Below are 23,545 nucleotides of genomic sequence, written 5' to 3'. Positions count from 1 at the left end.
GCCGTCCTCGTAGAAGCAGCGGCCAGCGGCGGCGTACGGACACAGCTGGTTAAAGTCCTGGTAGGCTCCGCCCATCTGGGGAGGAGCTACGCTCGCCCACCACCGGCGGCGATGACAACCACCCGTTTATTTGGATGCAATTTGAGAAGTAGCTGCCACTGACTCGATAGCCGATAGGCCATACACGCCAATGCAAGCCGTTGAAGTCACAGGGCGGCCATCTTGTTACTCCCACCTCACGAGCAGACTATATCGCCTAGGGGTGAGAACCTCTGGCCACCTCACGATACAATATGATACGATACGATGCGATACAAGGCTCACGATAACGATCATCTCACGATATGACGATACCACGATTATCGATATATTGTTCAGGTAATAAATCCCCGATAATATACGCTAAAACTAATCATAAAATAAAAATAACAATAATAATAATAATAAATAAATACAATAAATTAATTTGAATAAATAATAAAAACAAACATAATATACATTACATATATAAAACATAAATAAAAATAAAATAATAAATAAAATAAAAATAATAATAATAATAAAATACAAATATATATACATATATAATAATAATAATAATAATAATAATAAAAGAAATTAAGCTCATGAGTCTTCTTCGCCTTAAGACTTGCGCCCATTTCCCCGCCAGTCTTATTACGCGCTCCCCCTGGTGGCCCACCAAGTAAATGCTCAATAAATCCTGAAGAATGGAGCCGTAAAAGTGGCTGGTTATTAACTCATTCACTCCCAGCCATTTTCACAGAAGCAGTCCAGTTCGCTCCCGGCTGTTTTACTGGATTTTGACTGATTTTGCAAGGCCCACAGAATATTGTGTTCTATTGCTATAAAAGCATGGAACCTATCAAAAGAAAGATTAAAGTCTCTTCTTCCGTCAGAAAAAAAAAGTATGTTTCTATCTGTTTCCGTTTTGCAGCAATTAGCATTAGAAGAGAGCTAAGTTTCATCAGTTTTCACAAATCTATTCAAAATTGTAAGTAATTGAGCTTTTTTTCGACATGGCCCTGGTTGATCTGCTGTTGGCTGCTGCCACCTGCTGGCCGTTTATGTAATAACTACCATTTCTGCAACCGTTCTTTGCAGTTGAGAGGCTGCATCAAAGCCTTCTGTATGCTCTCGCATAAAAAAAAACAAAAAACAAAAACAAAAAAACAAATACGTCTTTGGGACACTTAGAACATAAAAAACGTATTTACACGTTATTGGGAGCAAATGAGTTAACTACAAATATTGTGATACTTGCATAGACTTATCGATAATCTATTGGGAGACAAAGTATCACAATTTATTGCGATATCGATTTATCGTCACACTCCTAGTATAAACTAGGCACTATACGTACAGATGAGACATATACAGCTTGTAAGCAGTTAGTATAAGGCTGGGTTTGTGCCGAGGTGCTCACTATTTTTAACAGATAAAAAATAATAATGCTGTAATAATTTGTGAAAAATAATTTGTTGAATTGCAGTTATAATTCTTTAATAAAAATAAATATAAGTTTCCTCCTGTACTAAATAAATCAATTCTACATGTATTTAAGGAAAGTTGTAAAAGGTCTGAAGTCCTCTTGTTTATGTTTAACAAATTTAAAACACCATAAATCATGCTGTTTCTACTAAGTACTGTCTCAAATGTTCTCCAATTTCAATCCTGTAAACGCATCGGATGGTGTATGGTAAGCTGGATGGACGGTGTTTTGGACTACACTTTTCTCTGCGTTATGGCCGTGTTATTCCTCGAGGGACAGTGTCGCTGCCCGGCTGTTGCGGCATGCCTGCACCAGCACGGTTTCTGATGGGGGAATGTCGGCGCTATCCGACTGCCCCACCAGGCACCTGCGGGTCGCTTGTGTTTTTTGCGCCAGGAAACAGGCAGCATTTCTCACAGCCCCTTTCTGCTCGCAGGAGAAGCCGCCGCTACTGGACAGTCTACGCTGGTGAGCTAAGATGGATGGCGGTGCAGCTGAGGATGCGAACGTCGCCGCTAAGTGCGGTGGTGTGCGCGGGGCATGGACTAGATGGAGGTTCAGCTCTTGGAGGAAAGGCAGTTGGATGAGACTGGAAAATTGGACAGTTCTTTTTGTGTGTATGGTGTTCAACACGAGCGCAGCAGCTGCTTGTTTATGAGCTAGCTTATAAGCAAACTTAGCTTCGAGCAAACGTGTGTGACATCATGCATGTTAACTTTTTGACCGGCAAAAACATTTAATAACGATCAGTAAAATCACGGCGTATATTGCCATAAACGTTAAATAACGTCAACAATTTAGCAACATCTAAGTGCAGCGCTGCCTGGTCAATGGGTTGTGGAATCTAAAACACTCTAATCTATGGCCAGCAGATGGAAGCATTGTATCTCTTTTCGTCAATGATCAAAGCCTCTGTCAAATCAAAGTTTTTCTTTGATAACGTCTGGCAGTAAAAAGAGTTAAGATCACGTCTTTGATCAACTGCTGAAAGGAGACCGATTCTGTCCTCTTTCATCTAGAACTGCTTCAAACATCAAAGCACATGTAGGAATGGAAGAAAGTTGATTTGTTGTGATTGTATTGTATTGGTGTAAATGTTTTTGTTATGTTATGGTTGTTTTTTGTGCTTCTGTAACGCGCTTTGTGACAGCTCAGGCTGTTTTAAAGCGCTACTTTGAGTTGAGTATGGCAAGAAACATTTCTTGGGAGGAGGAATATGGTGGTCTCGTGACCTCATAAGTCTTAGCCTATCTGCTATCCAGTTTATATTATATTATATTAGCGTATTTTTCAGATTATAAGTCGCAGGTTTTTTTCATAGTTTGGCCGGGGGTGCGACTTATACTCTGGTGCGATTTATGTGTGAAATTATTAACACATTATTATATAATTTCACGTTATTTTCACACTAAACAGCAAGAGGGCGCTCTAGGCCTGTGTTGATAATTTCAATATTGCCAGTAGAAGAGGAAGCGGCGCATCGTCTACCTCCCGAGTTGGGGGAGTTGTTTAAAAGTGACACCGAGGATGAAGATTTCATTGGATATAGTGATTTGGAGTGAAACTGATAGTTTTGGTAAACCTGTTAGCATGAATCTTTATGCTAGAGATATGAATAACTTATAGTAATGGGAACATAATTCACCCACGGAACGTTGGGACGAAGGGAGAGTTCCAGGTGGGAAGGTTTTGTTATGTGGAAAAGGGGAGTTCGCCTGTTAGCTTCTAGCTGAGTGGGGAGTTGCTGTTAAGACCTCAGAAGCTGATGTCAATAAAACGCCAGCCTTTCGCTCCGTGCTTCAACACTCCGACTCCGACTCCCGTCACTGCTCGCTACAAACTCTTAATATGTTACGTCGTTACTAACATTACCAGGCTTGTCAGTCATGTAACGTTAGTATACCGTACACTTATTCAGCCTGTTGTTCTCGATTTTATTTTTATTTTAAATTGCCTTTCAAGATGACATCTATGTTTTTGGTGTTGGATTTTATCAAATACATTTCCCCCAAAAATGTGACTTGTACTTCAGTGCGACTTATATATGTTTTTTTCCTTCTTAATTATGCATTTTTTGGCTGGTGCGATTTATAATCCGGAGCGACGTATAATCCGAAAAATACGGAATATTAAATTATATTATATTAATATATATATATATATATATATATATATATATATATATATATATATATATATATATATATATATATATATATATATATATATATTATATTATATCTGTATTATATATAAGGGGTGTTAAAAAAAATAGATTCGGCGATATATCGCGATACTATATCGCGCGATTCTCGAATCGATTCAATAATCGGCAGAATCGATTTTTTTTTTTTTTTTTTTTTAAGGATTCACACCTTGAGCATGGAAGAATGTTATATGAACGGAACATTAAGCCTTAATATTTTATTTTAATGCTGTTCAAACATGAAACAGATTACAACCTCTATAAGACTGAAATTTCAGATAAATAAATAATACATTTTCATATAAATCTTACACTCTACAAGCTTACTGATTAGTATTTTCTAAAATTGAATGAAAAAAAATCGCAACAATCGACTTATAAATTCGTATCGGGATTAATCGGTATCGAATCGAATCGTGACCTGTGAATCGTGATACGAATCGAATCGTCAGGTACTAGGCAATTCACACCCCTAATATATATATATATATATATATATATATATATATATATATATATATATATATATATATATATATATATATATATATCAGTGGTCGCAGCCAAGCGGCATCCGTCCCACCTTGTTCTGGCGCCGAGGCTTCCAGGCCTGTCCTGATGGCGTCCACGTACGAGTGCGGAGACGCGCCGGGGACCTCGGCGCTCGGGGTGACCACCGCCGGGCCGCCGAACACGCCGTCAAGCTGCCTCACTGAGTCACACACGTCATTCCATCTTTCAACGTGGTCGCGTCATATTACTGTTGTGTTTGCCTGTCGCCGTTAGGCATGGACCGATAACCGCCACCAAGATGGCCGCCGGTAACGGGCTGAGGGGTAGAGTAAAGCCGCCGCCTCATTCAAGTTAATTAGCCCCTGTCACGTTCCTTGGCGAATGGAGAGGGGAGGGGTGAGCAGTTACGCACGGAGGAGGATCGAGGGATCAAGACCCAAGAGCACCTTTTGCTGCTTAAAGGGATACTTGACTAATTTTCAGTAGTAAAAAGTTCATATTTTGTCCAGAATTAACTTGATAACTTCATTATTTTTCATGTACAATTAATGCCTTTATTAAAGAGTAATTTTTCTACTTGCTGTCAACTGATAACATCACCTGTGCTGAGGAAGTCGGTAATAACCAATCATGGCTCAGTTTGCTAACCAGACCCAGAAAACAGGTGAGCCATGATTGGTCATTACCTACTTCCTCAGCACAGGTGATGTCATCAACAGTCGACGGCAAGTGGAAAAATTACTTTTTAAAAGGGATACTTGACTCATTGAGCCATTTCAGCAGTAAAAGGTTCATATTTTGTCTATAATTGTGTTAACTTCATTATTTTTCATGTACAATTAATACCCTTAAAATGTCATTTTAATATTTACTGTCGACTGATGATAACATCACCTGTGGTGAGGAAGTAGATAACAACCAATCATGTCTCAGTTTTCTAACCAAACCCAGAAAACAGGTGAGCCATGAATGGTCGTTTCCAACTTCTTCAGCACAGTCGACGGCAACAGGGAAAAATACTTTTTAAAGGTATTAATTGTACATGAAAAATAATGAAGTTATCAAATTAATTCAGGACAAAATATTAACTTTTTCTTGCTTAAAATGGTTTAATGGGTCAAGTATCTCTTTAATGTGCATTGCCATGAGTTAATTAATTAATTAAATAAATAAATAAATAAATAAATAAATAAATAAATAAAGATGTCGGTGGTACGAGTTAGCCACGAGGACAACCACGTTCTAAAAATAGCTCATGAGTGTCAGGACACTGACTTAATAGGAAGAATTCAAACAGAAGAAGATTGTTAACAGTGATTTATTAAAACTTAACATAGTACACGACGTTTCTTAAAGGGGACACTTGACTCATTGAACAATTTCCATCAGTTAAAAGTTCATATTTTGTCCAGAATTAATTAGATAACTTCATTATTTTTCATGTACAATTAATACCTTTAAAAAGTATTTTTTCCTGTTGCTGTCGACTGTGCTGAGGAAGTCGATAACGAACAACGGCTCACCTGTTTTCTGCGTTTGATTGGTCATTACCTACTTCCTCAGCACAGGTGATGTCATCATCAGTCGACAGCAACTAGAAAAATTACTTTTGAAAGGTATTCATTGTTCATGAAAAATAATGTTACCACATTAATTAGACAAAATATGACCGTTTTACTGCAGAAAATGGCTCAATGAATCAAGTATCCCTTTGAATGCAGCAAATATTTTCCAGTTGGAAAAAAAAAAAAAAAAAAAAAAGTATTTTGTCCAAATATTCTCCACTTGAGAAATGTGTCATTGGAACGGTGCCAGATTTTTGCTCACGTCACAATCGAATTTATCGGCCCATGTCTAGTCATGTGCGTGCGTGTCCTGTTGACCTTGGCCGTCTCTCATTGGCTTCCTGGTGTCAGGTCTGACTGAAGCTCCGCCTCCGGAACCCGCCTTGTTCTCAGAGGCTCCACCCCCTCCTCTGTAGGATGGTTTGATGTGGTCGTATCTGCAAATGTGGACGGTCACGTTACCAGCTCGCACACGCGTTTCAGGAAGGAACAAACACACGGACCTCGTTTTCCCGACTTGAGCAATCGTTTTTCGTGTGGCAAGAAGAGCGACAATTGAGACGCACCTGCGATTGGTGCAGGTCTTTCCTGAGTTTGCAGGTTATATGGCCAGTGAACGTTGTTTCTGTGTTTTGATGCACGACGACGAGAAGCCAGCCATCACTTTTATTCAATGTCAAACAGTGTTGATTTTGACAAGAAAGTTGAATTTTGTTTTTAGTTATGGTCTTTTGACTAAAATTAATTAAAGTTTGGGTCATAATTTAGTCATGTGATTATATTCTAGTTTGAACCCAATTTTAGTTGACAAAAATAAAGGGCAACTTTAGTCGACAGTTTAGTCGATATTTTCCTTCAGCATATATTTCAACTTTTATACAGAAAATTATAACCGGGGTTATAATAGTTGTGGAATTTTTCATTTTAGTTAGTTTTGACTTCGTTTGGAATTTATTTTTTATTTTTTATGTAGTTAGTTTTAATTAGATTTCAGAGTGGTTCCGTTAGTTTTTATTAGTTTTAGTTATTTAATAAATGCTAAGTTTTAGTTTAGTTTCCATATTAGTTTTTTTTTGTTTATTTGTTTTTTTAAGTGTATTACTTGTGCGCAATATTTGAAAAACAGCACGGGAGCGACGTCATCTGAAGGTGCTTTTCTATTGGCTGCTGCTAGATGACATCAATTGTGTGTGACACAATTTCAAAGGTCTTTTTTCCGATTAATATTAAACTAAATCTACTAAAATCACACTTATAATCATTCACAAAGGCTCATGCATGACATTAATTACCAAAGATGAAAACGAAGGACATTTTTGCTATTATTATAGTTAGTTTTAATTACTTTTGTAAACATAAAATCTAGTTTCAGTTAGTTTTTTTTTTTGCTTTTGTTTTTTTTTTTTTTAATTAAAAAGCATTTTATGTCACTATAAGTTTTGAATATTGAAATGAATCGTATCGAATCGAAAATCGTATCGTTCCCAAACTTAATCGAACCGCATCGAACCGTTCTGTTCTGAAAGATAATCGTTTTTCAATCGAATCGCAACCTGTGTATCGAGATACATATCGAATCGGCCTCATGTCAGAGATTCCCACCCCTAGTAAGTTGAATCCGTTTCCGGTGAGGGTAGAACTCCGCCAAGGTTACCCTTGATCAACGATTCTGTTCATAACTTTTATGGACAGAATCTCTTGGGGTGCAGCCGAGGTGTAGAGGGGGTTCAGTTTGGTGGCCTCAGCATCGCATCTCTGCTTTTTGCAGATGATGTGGTGTTGTTGGCTTCATCAAGCCGTGACCTCCAACTCTCACTGGAGCGGTTCGCAGCCGAGTGTGAAGCGGTTGGGAAGAAAATGAGCACCTCCAAATCCGAGACTATGGTCCTCAGTAGGAAAAGGGTGGAGTGCCGTCTTCGGGTCGGGGATGAGATCCTGCCCCAAGTGGAGGAGTTCAAGTATCTTGGGGTCTTGTTCATGAGTGAGGGCAGGATGGAGCGGGAGATCGACAGGCAGATTGGTGCAACGTCTGCAGTGATGCAGACTCTGTATCGGTCCGTTGTGGTGAAGAAAGAGCTGAGTCGAAAGGCAAAGCTCTCGATTTTCCAGTCGATCTACGTCCCTACCCTCACCTATGGCCACGAGCTGTGGGTCGTGACAGGAAAGAACAAGATCCCGGATACAAGCCTGCCGAAATGAGTTTCCTTCGCAGCGTGTCCGGGCTCGCCCTTAAAGATAGGGTGAGAAGCTCGGTCATCCGAGGGGGGTTCTCAGAGTCAAGCCACTGCTCCTCCGCGTTGAGAGGAGCCAGCTGAGGTGGCTCGGGCATCCTGTTCGGATGCCTCCTGGACGCTTCGCTGGAGAATTGTTCCGGGCATGTCCCACCGGCCAGAGGCCCCGGGGATGACCCAGGACACGCTGGAGAGACTATGTCTCTCGGCTGGCCTGGGAACGCCTAGGGATAACGCCGGAGGAGCTGGTTGAAGTGGCCGGGGATAGGGAAGCCTGCTAAAGCTGCTGCCACCGCGACCCGACCCCGGATAAGCGGCAGATGATGGATGGATGGATGGATGGCTGGATGGATGGATAACTAAATTGTTTTTTTAATTTTTATTTTGCTCCTCCTGAATCCGAGCGGAGCGGTTCGCAGCCGAGTGTGAAGCGGTTGGGATGAAGATCAGCACCTCCAAATCCGAGACCATGGCCCTCAGTCGGAAAAGGGTGGCGTGTCCTCTCCGTGTCGGGGATGAGATCCTGCCCCAAGTGGAGGAGTTCAAGTATCTTGGGGTCTTGTTCACGAGTGAGGGTAGGATGGAGCGAGAGATTGACAGGCGGATCGGTGCAGCGTCTGCAGTGATGCGGACTCTGTATCGGTTCGTCGTGGTGAAGAAAGCTGAGCCAAAAGGCGAAGCTCTCGATTTACGGGTCGATCTACGTTCCGACCATCACCTATGGTCACGAGCTGTGGGTCGTGACCGAAAGAACAAGATCCCGGATACAAGCGGACGAAATGAGTTTCCTACGCAGGGCTCTCCCTTAGAGATAGGGTGAGAAGCTCGGTGATCCGGGAGGGAGCCGCTGCTCCTCCGCATTGAGAGGAGCCAGCTGAGGTGGCTCGGGCATCTGGTTCGGATGCCTCCTGGACGCCTCCCTGGGGAGGTGTTCCGGGCATGTCCCACCGGTTGGAGGCCCCGGGGACGACCCAGGACACGCTGGAGCGACTATGTCTCTCGGCTGGCCTAGGAATGCCTTGGAATCCCGCCGGTGGAGCTGGTTGAAGTGGCTGGGGAGAGGAAAGTCTGGGTTTCCCTCCTAAAGCTGCTGCCCCCGCGACCCGACCTCGGATAAGCGGAAGAAGATGGATGGATGGATTATTTTAATTTTATTTTTTTCGTTAGTTTTAGTTCACTAAAATACCCTTGATGAGAACACACCTATTTGTAACTATATAACACGCAAGACACATTTAATACAAGTGTGTGTCTTCATTTATTGTTTCAATAAAAGATGAACTGACAATAATATAACTTAGTTTTGACCTAAATTAAAAAAAAAAAAAAAAAGTTAACAATTGGTTGAGATGAATCTTAAAGCTGCACTGAGCAATTCTTTTCTCCCACCGGCGTTTCATTCCTTCTGCTTGGATTGTGTGAATTTTCCTCACTGTGTCGTTTTCGTTATCGTCCCAATGCATGGCTTCTATTTTAGTTTTTTTTTCACTTAAAAAAAAATAAAAATAAAAAATTCATGACGAAAAATATGACGAAAACTTGAAATTATCAATGATATGAAAACATGTTGACGATATGTGGTTTGCGCTGACCTGCATCGTTCCCCGTAGGCGCACACTCCCCTCTGGTAGAACTTGCAGATGGTGGAAGGCTTGCTGCTGGACGGGTCGTGCGAGAACATGCAGCGGCTGCCCTCCCGGCACACACCGTGCAGGAAGTACCTGCGGCGGCGGGCACAAAAGCAACAGCAAATCTTACTCAACATTGCCCTCAAATTGCATTCATGCACTCCAAAACTTTTCACAGCAAGTCAAGAAGTATTTTCAGATCCCAACTTGTGTTCAATAAGCACATGATGGAAGTTCAGCTAAATGCTTGTTTTCTGTTGTTCAATTTTGAAAGGAAAAACTGGAGATGACAAACACAAAGGGAAAAAAATAAAAGTAGATAGAAAATAAAAGCAAAAAGAAAAAGGTTATGTGTGCAAAGCGTCATTGTTTTCAAAGCCTTTAGTCCGAATTCGTTTTTAATTAAAAGTCACTTAAAGCACAGCTGAGGAATTGACAACAGTGAATGTGATATTTTGACTAGTGAATAGTAATCGATGTAATAATAAATAATAAGAATTATTTTCCAATAACAGTAGATAACAGACAGTACCAAAACAAATGAAACAACAATTTCAGGACACTCATCACAAAAGCTACAGTTCACAAAAATTGCTTTTTAAAAATGTCTTACTTGTACAACTTATAGCTGGACAGAATTTATGGATCAATTTAAAAGATATTTCTCATAATCATATATTCATTTGGGAATAGCCATAATAATAATAACCATGGTATGCACGAAAATATTAATTGTGGAACCGCACGATACACGTCACCACACTTAATATTCATAAGTCTAGCGAGGAGGTCAAACTCGGCGGGCTAGTCATGCTAAACGGTCTACTAGTGAGATTTCTACGGCTCTAAATCTACTAATTCTTTCAAAGAATGATATCCCTGCTTCTAAGTTCACTGGTATCGACATTGAAGCATATACTAATGTTAAATTGAAGAGATGACTTGCGTGTAGAGGGCTGAAAAAAACGAGGAAAAGAGACGACCTTAATCCAAAAGTAAAGTTGTTTTTTTCTCGCCCTACGCAACTGACACTGACATTCTCCAGTTTCCAAAAGCTATCCTTCCTTTACGACCATATGCTCCGTTTGTCATATCTGGTTGTCTTACGGTAGTTGTTGGGGTTACATTTTTACTGCTTTTTTTGTGTATGTGTGTAGCGTGTGTATCTTGGGCACAACCACTCGCTAAACCTCAATTCTTTCCATTATTATATCCTTCCCGCTTATAAACCCGTTTCCTTAATTCACAAAAGGCCCTACATATAAATCGAATAAAGAACACATCCTTCATATCCGGACGGTTGTGGTGTCTGGAGTGGTTTCTGCAAGTTCCATAACAGCTACGTTTATTCGGCATGCTGTTTTTCCGTAGATAAACGAGAACAAAACATGAACTATTTGCACGGCTCGTCAGTGAGCGAGCTTCTTTCTTGACCTCCTTCCGGGTTTAAGCTGCTGAAGTCACGTGGCCTTGCGGTCTAAAAATAGCATTATACGGTTCCTCATTCAGTCCAATGTGGAATAACGTAAAGTAATGTAGTTGTTCTGTAATATGGTTCCTGTGGTGTAATCTGTTTAAGTAAGCGATGTTTTAGTTTGAAAGGCCTAACCGGAAGTGCAATTGTGTTCGTGTACTGGCTTGCTGGTGATGTTGAGAGACGCAGATGAAAAATAAATGCGACCTAGTTGCTCCACGACGTGTCGCTTGAATCCTTTGCCCAACAACACGACACTTATTGTTTTTTTACAGGACGACTAGATAAACAGTAAACACGCCTGCCCTGCATTTGAATGTATTGGAGCTAGACAATCAGTTTTGTGGCTACCCAGCCCATTCTGGCTTTTGAGAAGAATACTGTACGCACATCAGAGAGGAGGGATGGCCCCACACACAGCAGAATCTCCACACGTCACACGAATACGATCATTTAAACAACAACTGATCATAATACCCAATTGATACAAACAAGTACAGTATCTTTTGATTGATCTCGGTGATTTGGAGTGACGCTGGCGCATGTTAGTGACGTCACGGCATTGGAACTTGGAATTATTATACAGTATTAGATTTGTTTTGGGTTTTTTTTTTTGGGGGGGGGGGGGGGGGGGGGGGTTATACGCCGCTATTCGAATAAGCGGTGATATGACGCCAGCCAGGACGCCGATTGACTAAACGTGTAAGATAAATGTAGCACGCCTCACGAAGACAACAGCTAAAAACATTAGCAGGAGGCTAAAAAAACAACAACAAAAAAACACTCGCATAACACACTCGCAGACAAGCGTGCAATACGCAGACGGACAAGCAGACAGTTGCTCGCTCGGACTTACCGGCAGGTGACTTGTTTGGTGCTCATCTTCCCTACGGAGCTTCCGAATGTTTGCTAAGGCTAGCTCCGTTACGCTAGCTAGCTAACGTCCACTTTTGTGTGCCCGTTTGACTGACAGCGGTGTTCCGCCCAAATGCTTCCGGGTAGCAAGCAACGACGTTCCTAGTCCTACTCGTCAAAAAACTTTCCAGCCGGGGGGGACGTCAACCATTTTTTAAAATTTATTTTATGAGCAGCCAAACAAACCAACCAATTGAGTGTTTACTATACTGTTTGTGGGCAAATTCATTCGACTGTGGACGTGAAAATTCCGTCGGGAATGAGTGCGATTCCAAGCAGGGTGATGGCTGATGGCAATGACTGTGTAGACTTTGTAAATAGTACTCTTTTACAGTTGCGCAGTTGTTAGAGGGAGACTCTCATTTTGTTTAACCTTTTTGTCTAGAAATTATGTCCTCGGTTTATTGTTTATGTATTCAGTTGATGTGTAATGTTACGCTTGTGCCACTGTGAGGCGCTCGAACACTTTTCTTTTATCTAAATTGGAACAGAATTTTGCATGATTGTTTAGCTGACGACAGCTTCACACAAAACCCAGCTGACCACTGTGTTTATGGAAAAGAATCACAGGACGGGAAGGTGATAATAATCATAATGACTTGATCATTGCGGCTAGCAATGATGAGATTTTGAGAAAAGTGAAAGAGATGCTTTCAGAAAGGTTTCAGATGAAATATGTAGGACAACTTAAACATTTTCTGGGTCTTGATTTCAAACAAACTGATGGATGTGTAAAAATGTCATAAGAAAAGTACATAAACACGGTACTACAATGTTTTGACATGCTAAATTGCAAAATCAGAGAAACACCATATGAGGCGCTTTCACACCGCAGGAACTTATGAAGGAACTTCCCTATGTTCCGGGGGAGTTTGTCCAAAAGGCGCTTTCACACCGCAGGAACTTATGAAGGAACTTCCCTATGTTCCGGGGGAGTTTGTCCAAAGTTTGCGTTCACACACAAAACCAGTTCCGGGTCTGGGGGGGTCGAAACGGTACTACCTAAGTTCCTCGGCCTGAGGAGGGTATTTGGGTGTACCCTGAACTACACAAGGTGGGGGCGTGTTGTCTAGTGTGTTATGATTGGTTGACTGGGTGAGGAGGTGTGTCGTTTTGGTTAGATGATTTTTTTTTTCCCGCGGTAAAGCCGCCATTTCTTCTTTACTATACTCTATCGGGCGCTACGACTTTTTCTTCAAACATTTCGGCAATGGAAGGATTAAAAAACCGAGAGGTGGACGGACGAGGAAGTACAGGCTCTCCTGAGCAAACATGGGACGAGGAGACCCAACGGCACTTCGAAAGTCCAACAAGAAACGATAATAACCGCGAAGCTAGCAGAGTTAACATTACACACACAAAAGCAGGTGAGGGAAAAACTAAAGAAACTCCAACAGGACTAAAGGAAACTCAAGGACCACAACAACCACAGTGGAAATGACCGCAAAATTAATAAATGTATGAAAGACTGGACGACATTCTCGGCCACCGGATGGGTTGTACCACCAATAGTACAAAGGAGGACTCTGCAATCACCATGCTGGAAGCAATGTGCAAGGACACGGCAGTGTGCGAGGATTCATTGCCAACAGCCTTGCTAACACACGAAGGTCAGACAGAATTGCCTCATGCACATCTTTGTATATATATTTATTTAGGTCGATGCTTGGTCGTAACGTGGCTTTTACACCGCGCTAGCATTAAACTGTTAGCGTAGCATGTTAGCTTAAGCTTGGCAAAGTCACGCATCCAGGGCAACTCCGAGCCCATGTAATGTGAAATCATTCCTAAATCAATTAACCTAGTAAACGAAAAGTATTGTAGGCAGCTAACGCCGAAATAGCCCTGCTTTCAGTGACGAAATTGAAAAGCTTCGTGAAAAGGACGTGTGGAAGCTAGGCATACTATTCACTGTTAAAAGCAAAACAACCACTTCGTTGTTTTTTTTTGTTTTTTTTCCTTAATACAAAGCTCTGCATTCAACGTAACTAAAACGTTTTAACTTGTTAGCCTCATCACCTAACAACTCATAAAAACAAAACAAAAAAAAACAACAACAACAACTCAAACAGTTCTAGGGAAACTGGAAAATAATGTTATGTACTGTGACTTACAGCTGGACCTTCTCTGTGCCCTCCTTTACGTTATGATGCCTCCCTGAACAGTCCTGGTATGTTTCATTTCATTTTATATAACTTCAAAAGCTTCATTTAAAACTTTTAAAGCAACACCCCACTCACAATTAATTTTGCTTCGTTGAATAAGGCAGTGTGTTTGTTTGTTTATTGGACATTATAAACAAATGAGTAGCAGTTAACATTTTAAAAGAAAGAAGAAACTTATTGCAATCATTCATAATAGTTTACATGTTCAAAGGAGTAGAAAGAAGTTAAAAACTTGTCTAGTCCTACCCATTCTTTATATCTACTGACTCATTTCATAAAAAAAAAAAAAAAGTACATTACTGGAATGTATTAATTTACTACACATTTTCTTTTACTGGAATGTACTAAAAGAAAATGTAATCCTGCTTGTGTAAACAATTGCACCTTAACACATGCGTGCATTTGTCATTAACGTATGTACATGAAATTCATAGGCATACGCAATAATAAATCCTCATACTCACATATACAATTTTCATTTCACTCATAATGGTGCATTGAGAAAGGGAAAAAGAAAAAGTTACATTCCTGTAATTTTACTAGTGTGTATTGCCTAAAAAAGCTTCAAGTGCATGCCGCCATATTTGGCAATGTAGTGTGGCATATTCTGTTCTGTAACTATGAAAAATGAAAGTACAATAACGTGAGTGCCGTGTTTTACCCCTACCTAAATCATTGTACTGTACTCTTACTCATTGCACGAATCTGTTGAAACCGTTTAAGTCGATGCGTTAGGAAGGTACAAGCGAGGATGGTCCGTCCACAAGCAGAAACTGCGCCACTCGAACAGAGTTTCCTGCCCCTTTGTCAAGTTCCAATAAGTTCAAAGTCATGTAACTGGAAGCTCATCAAAAGTATTTACTGTCACTCATTGTACATTTACATCCCTATAGGTTAGCGGACACGGGACCGAGACCACCTATTTTTGGAATACCTGCACCAATTTGATGAAAAGAAGGGGGAGTCCACGAGTGCAATGTTCTTAGAAGAAATGCAGTTGCACAAGGAGGACCTTGAACTCAGACGCGAGCAGCACAAGGAGGAAGTTGACCTCAGAAGCGAGGAGCGCAAGGAAGATCAACACGTGGCACATGAGCTGGTTGAACAAAGGCACGACAGAGAGTTCCAAATGGGCTTCCTGGCAGTCCAAAACAGACTTGTGGACACAAATAAGCCAAATGCATAAGTAATAAATGCTTTTGTTTTCATATCACTTTTGTGGTTCTGGGTTTTTTTCCACACGAATAAAAACTTATGCTCAAATATATTCTTTTTAATGTTTTTATTTTTGACAAACAGTAATGCAAACATAATTACATTTACCATTCAGAGGTTCTGATGTTCTTCCACTCCCTGCGCGGAACACACCCAGATTGGTAGAAGTGGCAAATCTGAAACAGAAACACAACAAATTAATAAATGTTAATATCTACATTAATTACTTTTGTGCAATAGCCTTGTGATTTACATGACAGAATACCTTAAAATAGCGGAATATGCACCAATTTATGGCCCTATGATAAACCACTGGCTTGAGGTGGCAATCTGACACTTCCAAAATCAGCACTTTTCCCAAAATCCCGGCACCTTTGTTCTAACATTCGTGCATCGTCAAAGAAAGCAAGCCATTTCAACACTTTGGATCGGTCAATCATGTGTTTAACAGAAAAAAAAAAAAAAAAAACATGCGGACAGACTAACAATACGTCCAGGTCCAACGGTATTATGAAATACGCAGCGTACATGTAGCGTGAACAGCAACTCGCCATCAAGCCCTATTTTGCCGTGAATTGCACGAGAACTAGGCAGGAAACACCAGTTTCCAGCGATTTCCCTTTTCATGGCAGAAAGTACGACAAAATATCCACAAACGACCGACGCGCGGGGACACACGCAAGTAGACGTGCAACTGAACGCGCCAGTCATACGTTGTGTTTAAGGCACTAATACACTCTGTAACTTCATTTTTTTTTTTTCGTGTTCTCCACCTTGCAAGGGGAGCTCCGTTACATGTTACAGCTTAATTCCGATGTGAAATAAATTTCGTATAATTGTGTTTAAACCTTACCAGTGCACGTCTTCGTGCTTGCAGGTTTGACTGTCTTTCCAAGTGAGCAAGTCCTGCCCATTTCTCATCTTGATGTGGTAATACGGCGGGTCCCAATGGTTCTCATCAACCTTTCCCGTGAAGTTCTAATTGCTGCAAACACAACTCTGTACAACATGACAAGGAAAACGAAAAGATGATATGCCTTGTATCATAAAAAATGGCGATGGAGGGTCAAAGGTCGCGTTTTTCAACGTCACACTGGTTGTTTGTCATTCAGTTTTACCGGTACCGCCACTTGCTGGACAGGCGGGGTAGTGCTGTTTTTTTTCCTCCCCTGACATACGTCATCAGTCTCATTTGAATAAACTACCCTGCCTGCTTTCATGCCGTGTGAACGCAAACTCGTGGGCCGCTCACAAGTTCTTCGGACCCGGAACTGACTCTACCATGAACTCAAAGTTCCTGGGCTTTTTGGTGTGAAAGCGCCTATGCATGTGAGCCAAAGCTGGACTATGATGAGAATGCCACAGAGATGACTGTCAGGATGTACAGGGAGGCGGTTGGAAACCTTATATATATCTGACAACTTGTACGAGGCCAGACTTAAGTTATGCACTGGTGAGTAAGTTATCTCAGTACTTTGCTGAACCTACAGGAGAGCAGTGGGTTACTGTGAAGCATGTACTAAGATACCATAAAGGCACTTCAGAGAAAGAGTTAACCTTCAAAAGAAACAGCTGTGAGAAATTAGGTTTGCAGGCCTATAGCGATGCAGATTGGGCAGCCGATACCAACAACAGGCGCAGTACTTCAGGATACTGTGTATTTCTAAGCGGAACTAGTTCTCCAGTTTCTTGGAAAACAAAGAAACAACCCACGGTTGAGCTCTCTACTTGTGAAGCAGAATATATGGCACTGACTTCAACCATACAGGAATGTCTTTACTTAGACCAGTTGCTGAGTGGTATCGACAATTACAAATACATCGCAACAATTGTGCATGATGACAATCAAGAGGACAATCACTGTTAAAAAGGCCAGATTGAACTGTTTGTGAGTTTGCAGCGCCCTCTGTTGGTCAGTTGATTGGTACCGTTTTAATTGACCTTTCGCAAACTCCGCCCCCCAAACGAGCATTGACCAATCACACATTTAGCAACCGTTGCTAGGTAAGCATAGTCCGTCAAGCTTTACTCAGTTCTCGATGACGTCCATAGTCTGATTGATTTTATTTGATGGCTTACGAGACTGCTAACCACGATAAAACTTTACGGAAGAAGAGTGACAACCATTAACAAGCTCCGGACCTCCAAAATGATGAAGCGGTGTGCCTACGGAGTATGTAAATCGGACTGTGCTATGGTAAGACTATGCTAACTCTATCGGGCTAACTAGCTAGCTGTAGTGTAGTTTGCTGTCGGGGCAATAACTGTCACTAAACGATATCAAAGTTATCGTAGTTACTATTAATGAATAATATATATTACTAGAATGTCATTGCCATCTAAGTTAAGCTTGTTCAGTCAGTGGTTAATGTTAGTTTAATGTCTTCTGTTAGCTTTTTGCATTTGTCTAAATGTTGCGAGCTAACGTTAACACAAAGCTTCGTCAATTTTGGCAAACTTAGCGTCCTAATAAGTGCCCCGAGCTTATCTTGTTTTCATTTTTCATGCAGCATTTTGTGAACAGACACCCGTCTCCGGAGTATCCCAACCTTGTGCTTGCTGTACAAGTGTTGAACCAGACAAGGGAGCAGCTCGAAGGCTGTTGAAAGCCACACACACACACACACACACACACACACACACACACACACACCACACACACACACACACACACACACACACACACACACACACACACAAACGGTAGACTTAACGTTCTAACGTTACGTCAATATTTGAGTTGAAATGCAAGTAAAATATTAAAATAAATATGAAAAGCTTGTGAGACACTCGAGTATCAGGTAAAGTGACAATGAATTAATAAAATTTGCCATTTCATTTGCAAAAAAATGTGTACAGATGCAGAGTCCATGTGCAGGAGCCAGGAGTTTCCAGGTCCACAGCTGCTGATGCTGAAACAGAAAATCATGAACGCCCCTACTTCCTAGAAGCCAGCTGGAAAACGACCCTGAGGAGGGACAGAGCACTGAAGAGGAGAAGAAATTGGAAGAAGAAAATGACAATATGAAATTAAATTGTCCTTAAAAGTGACACGACTCGACCGAGTCGATGAAAAACAGATCCCAGAAAGGCAGGCTCAGAGAAGGAAAACAATGTCGATTTATTCTTTGGTTAAACCGAAGAAGCAAATCTTGCTCGCAGGCAAGATAACGAGAATCACAAAAAACACTTGCACACAGCAAGGAACCCGAAGGTCACAGAAAACACTTGCAAAAGGCAAGGAGCACGAATATAACAAAAAACACTTCCAAAAGGCAAGGAGCACGAAGGTAACACATAACACTTGCAAACGGCACGGAACGCGAATGTAACATAAAACACTTGCAAAAGGCAAGGAACGCGAATGTAACAAAAAACATTTGCAAAAGGCAAGGACAGAATAGCAAACACAAAACACTTGCACCCGGCAAGGACTACACGAAATAGAATGCGGAAACAATCAAAGGCGGAGTAAACAACAGAAAGCGACGCGGATATACACACGTGAATACAGAATTAACCGAGGGCAAAAACAGATACTATGATTTTACCAAACAGGAGAACGCGGAGAACACTTGGACACAATGGTGAGCAAATAATAATCCGACAGCTGTCAGTGCTGTTCGGAGTCCTTTTAAAGCCTTGATTACCAACGCGTTGCAGGTGCGGCGCTGGGGAACGCCCCCCTCGTTACAGGCACTGAAAGAGACAAGCACAACAGAGCTGAGAACCGAACCATGACAGTACCCCCCCCTTAACGGACGCCCCTTGGCGGACCACCTGGCTTATCTGGGTACGCAGCATGGAAGGTGTCTAACAAAGACGGGTCCAGGATCCAGGAGCGGGGGACCCACTGCCGCTCCTCAGGTCCGTAGCCCTCCCAGTCGACCAGGTACTGGAAGCCCCGGCCCCTGCGCCTTGAGTCCAAAATTTCTTTGACCGTGTAGACAGGATCTCCATCGACCACTCGGGGAGGAGGCGGAGCGGGTGCAGGTGGGTTCAGCAGGCTGGGAGTCTCTGGCTTGAGGAGGGAAACGTGAAACACTGGATGCACCTTGAGTGAAGGTGGAAGACGGAGTTTCACAGTCACTGGATTGATGACGGTAAGTATCTCGAAGGGTCCGATGTAGCGCGGACCCAATTTCTTTGAGCACCCTGCCAGGCGCATGTCCCGGGATGAGAGCCAGACCTTGTCCCCTGGCCGATAAGTGGGTTCCGGTCGCCGCCGACGATCCGCAATGTCCTTGTTGCGGGCAGCTAAGCGGGATAGCGCCGCTCGGGTCTCCCGCCATACCTTGTGGGCCCTCCGTAGGTGATGCTGCACCGTGGGTAGTTCGATGGGACCCTCTTGAGACGGAAACAGGGGTGGCTGATAGCCGTATGCTGCCATAAAGGGTGAGTGTCCTGTCGCTGATGACGGCAAAGTGTTCGTGGCATACTCGATCCAGGAGAGGTGCGAAGACCAGGACTCAGGATTGTGCAGGCAAACACACCGGAGGGCAGCTTCAAGGTCCTGGTTGGCCCTCTCAGTCTGGCCATTGGTTTGGGGATGATACCCTGACGACAAACTGGCTGTGGCGCCCAACAGCTTGCAGAACTTCCTCCAGACCTGGGAAATGAATTGTGGTCCACGGTCGGACACCAAGTCCACCGGGATACCGTGAAGCCTGAATACATGACGGACGAGGAGTTGTGCCGTTTCCCAGGATGACGGCAGTTTGGAGAGGGCAACAAAGTGAGACAGCTTTGAAAACCGGTCGACCACGGTCATAATCACCGTATTTCCCCTGGATCGAGGAAGACCGGTGATGAAGTCCAGTGAGATGTGCGACCATGGCCGCGACGGAATGGGTAGCGGCCTTAACAGTCCCATCGGCGGCTGGTGGGACGATTTCCCGCACGCACAAGCGGTACATGCCTTGACGAACTCCGTAACGTCTTTCTTCATGTCGGCCCACCAGAATCGCTGGCCGATCAAGGCAAGAGTCCGGTTAATTCCTGGATGACAGGCAACTCGTGAGGTGTGACCCCACCGGAGGACCTCAGCCCGCACAGGGTCAGGGACGAACAGTTTCTCTGCCGGGCACTCCTCAGGAACAGCGATCCCCTCCTGTGCTTCCGTGACTTTCTTCTCGACTTCCCATTGAACTGCACCCACGAAGCAATGTACGGGTAGGACCGGTTCAGTTCCGGCCTCAGGCGTGGTGGCCTCGTGTATCCGGGACAAAGCGTCTGGCTTCTGGTTCCGGGATCCCTGGCGGTAGTCCACGACAAAGTTGAACCGTGTGAACAGCAATGCCCAGCGTGCCTGTCGCGAGTTGAGTCTCTTGGCTGACCGAAGGTATGCCAGGTTTTTGTGGTCCGTCAAAACCTTAAAGGGTTCCTTGGCGCCCTCCAGCCAGTGTCGCCATTCTTGCAGAGCCAAGACAATCGCCAACAGTTCCCGATGTCGTAGTTGGCCTCTGCGGGACTCAGTCGCCGGGAGAAGAAGGCGCAGGGATAGAGCTTCCCGTCTTCTGGCGACCGCTGGGACAGGACCGCCCCCACTCCTGAATCCGGCGCGTCAACCTCGACCACAAAAGACAAGTCCGTATTAGCGTGGATAAGCACTGGCGGGTTTACAAACTGCTGCTTTAATTCCAAAAATGCATTTTCGGCGCCAGGTGACCACCTAAAAGGTACTTTGCTTGACGTCAGTTTAGTAAGGGGGGCTGCCCGTAAGCTATAATCCTTAATAAAGCGACGATAGAAATTAGCGAAACCCAGAAAACGTTGTAGCTGCTTACGAGTTTTGGGAGTCGGCCAATCGACCACGGCCTGAGTCTTGACCGGATCTGCCCGTAGTTGCCCTCCCTCTATGATGAAACCCAGGAATTGCACCGACTTAGCGTGGAACTCACACTTCTCTGCTTTAACATAAAGTCGATTTTCTAAGAGGCGCTGGAGGACCAAGCGGACATGTTGTCTATGCTCATGCACGTCGCGTGAGAAAATCAGGATATCGTCTAGGTAAACAAAACAAAAAATGTTCAGCATGTCCCGGAGGACATCATTAATCAAACATTGGAACACTGCTGGGGCGTTAGTCAGACCAAAGGGCATTACACAGTACTCGAAATGTCCCAGTGGTGTCTTAAAGGCGGTCTTCCACTCGTCCCCTTCCCGTATCCTCACCAGATGATAGGCGCTTCGCAGGTCGAGCTTCGTAAAAATTCGGGCCGATTGCAACGGGGCGAATGCTGAGTCAAGCAGGGGAAGGGGATATTTGCTCTTAACAGTAATATCATTCAGACCGCGATAGTCGACGCAAGGACGGAGTGTCTTATCCTTTTTCTCAATGAAGAAAAATCCAGCTCCTACGGGAGACTTTGACGGGCGTATCTGACCAGTCGCTAGCGACTCGGTAATATACTCCCGTAAAGCGTCCTGTTCCGGCTGGGACACCTGATATAGGCATGAACCAGGCAATGGTACATCGGGGATCAGCTCAATCGCACAATCATACGGCCTATGGGGCGGCAACGCTTGCGCGCGATCTTTACTAAAAACCTTGCTTAGATCATGGTACTCCTCGGGGACATGGTCAAGGCATACGGGTTCTGGGGTTACGCGAACGGGTACAGTGGTAGCCCCTCCTGCCGACTTCAGACAATGGGCATGGCAGAAGGGACTCCAGTTCTCTAAGGCCGGCTTCTCCCAATCAATATCAGGATTATGCGTTTTTAGCCAGGGAAGGCCCAACACTAGGGGCGCAGAACGGGACGGCATAATAAAAGACCTCCTTCTCTCCACGTGATTACCCGAGAGTCTCAAGATGAGGGGACCGGTTGACAGTCGTACCTCCGCCAGCAGGCGCCCGTTGAGGTCGAAAACCTTCTCGACCTTTTCTAAGGTCTCTACCGGGCTTCCTAACGCTTCTACAACACACGGGTCTATAAAACAATCATCTGCCCCTGAATCGATTAGCGCACTTACCCTAAGGCTCATCCCATATCCTGACAGCTCCCCCGACAATTCTAGCCATTTATCGCTGAGAGTAGACCCCGTCGACGGGCTTGGTTCGGTTCCCCCCGGTTCATGCTTACCCTGATTCGCATCCTTCTCGGACTCCAGGGACTCATCGGCACGGCCCCCCAGTCGAGCGGTCGGCCGCGTCCGGCGTGAAGGTCGTGCTGGGCACGACGCCACTCGATGCCCAGGTTGACCGCAGTAGAGGCAGGCTCCAGCGAGCCACCGGCGACGACGCTCCTCAGGGTGCAGGCATCCACCACCCATTTGCATGGGCTCCCCTCCGTTGTCCGGAGGTCCTGGAAGGGTGCGCGCTTCAGCAACGTCGTTGAGAGAGAGTCTGGACATGTCGTTGTTGACGGCCGCTCCACGCCGCTCAACAGCACGCTCCCGGCAACGTTCCCGTACCCGGTTATCCAAACGGATCGTTAGATCAATAAGTCCCTCGAGAGAGCTCGTGTCATCGCGAACTGCCAGTTCATCCTTAAGTTGCGTATTCAGTCCCCGACGAAAGATACTCCTTAACTCACAGTCCCCAAACCCGCTCTCGGCGGCCAATATGCGAAATTCGATCGAATAATTAGCGACCGATCTCTCCCCCTGTACTAAATCTAGCAACCGACCCCCGGCCTCTCTCCCCCTAACCGGATGATCAAACACGCGTTGAAATTCACCAACAAAATTGGGGAAAGAGGACCGAAGGTCTGGTCGCGCGTTACTCACCACCATCGCCCATGTAGCGGCTTGACCAGACAGGAGGCTCATAACGAACGCTACTTTGGACTGATCACGAGCGTAAGTAAATGGTTGCTGGTCGAAAATGAGCGAACACTGATGCAAAAACTGACCGCAACCTCCAGGCTGTCCATCGTAGCGTGACGGGTGGGGCAAAACGGGTTCTCTATGTGTAACCGGGAGCGCCGAACGCGGAAGTTCCGGGTTCTGCACCCCGCGGGAACTGAGCTGCTCGAGCCTCCCGAACATCTCCTCACAACGATGAGCAAGCCTGCCCACCACCTCTTGAAGACCGGCCAAGGTGGTCTCGGTTTGCCCGACCCGTTGTCCCTGACTGGCCACTGCCCTTCTCACCTCTTCTGAGTCTGCGGGATCCATGG

At 44.0% G+C, this 23,545-nt stretch overlaps 1 protein-coding gene and 1 long non-coding RNA gene across 2 annotated transcripts in view; one reads left to right on the top strand and one right to left on the bottom strand.

The window, feature by feature from the left end:
* Positions 1–12,159, bottom strand: part of mkrn2 (makorin, ring finger protein, 2) — a 32,156-nt gene extending 19,997 nt beyond the window's left edge. The window contains exons 1-5 of the mRNA XM_077501995.1: positions 11,984–12,159; positions 9,618–9,746; positions 6,113–6,231; positions 4,300–4,428; positions 1–86 (exon numbers count right to left, since the gene is read on the bottom strand). The exon at positions 1–86 is cut by the window's left edge and continues 90 nt beyond it. Of these exons, the coding sequence (XP_077358121.1) occupies positions 1–86; positions 4,300–4,428; positions 6,113–6,231; positions 9,618–9,746; positions 11,984–12,009 (489 nt within the window). The 5' untranslated portion in view covers positions 12,010–12,159. The remainder of the gene's footprint in view (positions 87–4,299; positions 4,429–6,112; positions 6,232–9,617; positions 9,747–11,983) is intronic.
* A 1,524-nt stretch (positions 12,160–13,683) lies between these two features.
* LOC144004643 (uncharacterized) lies at positions 13,684–15,420 on the top strand. Its single transcript, XR_013279423.1, has 2 exons — positions 13,684–14,212; positions 15,101–15,420. It is a non-coding gene; the product is annotated as an uncharacterized LOC144004643 (long non-coding RNA).
* Positions 15,421–23,545: the final 8,125 nt, after the last annotated feature.

The sequence above is a fragment of the Festucalex cinctus genome, chromosome 17, assembly GCF_051991245.1.
Source record: "Festucalex cinctus isolate MCC-2025b chromosome 17, RoL_Fcin_1.0, whole genome shotgun sequence".
NCBI lineage: Eukaryota > Metazoa > Chordata > Actinopteri > Syngnathiformes > Syngnathidae > Festucalex > Festucalex cinctus.
The sequence above is the reverse complement of the archived record's forward strand: the minus strand, read 5'-3'. Positions and strand labels throughout refer to the sequence as shown.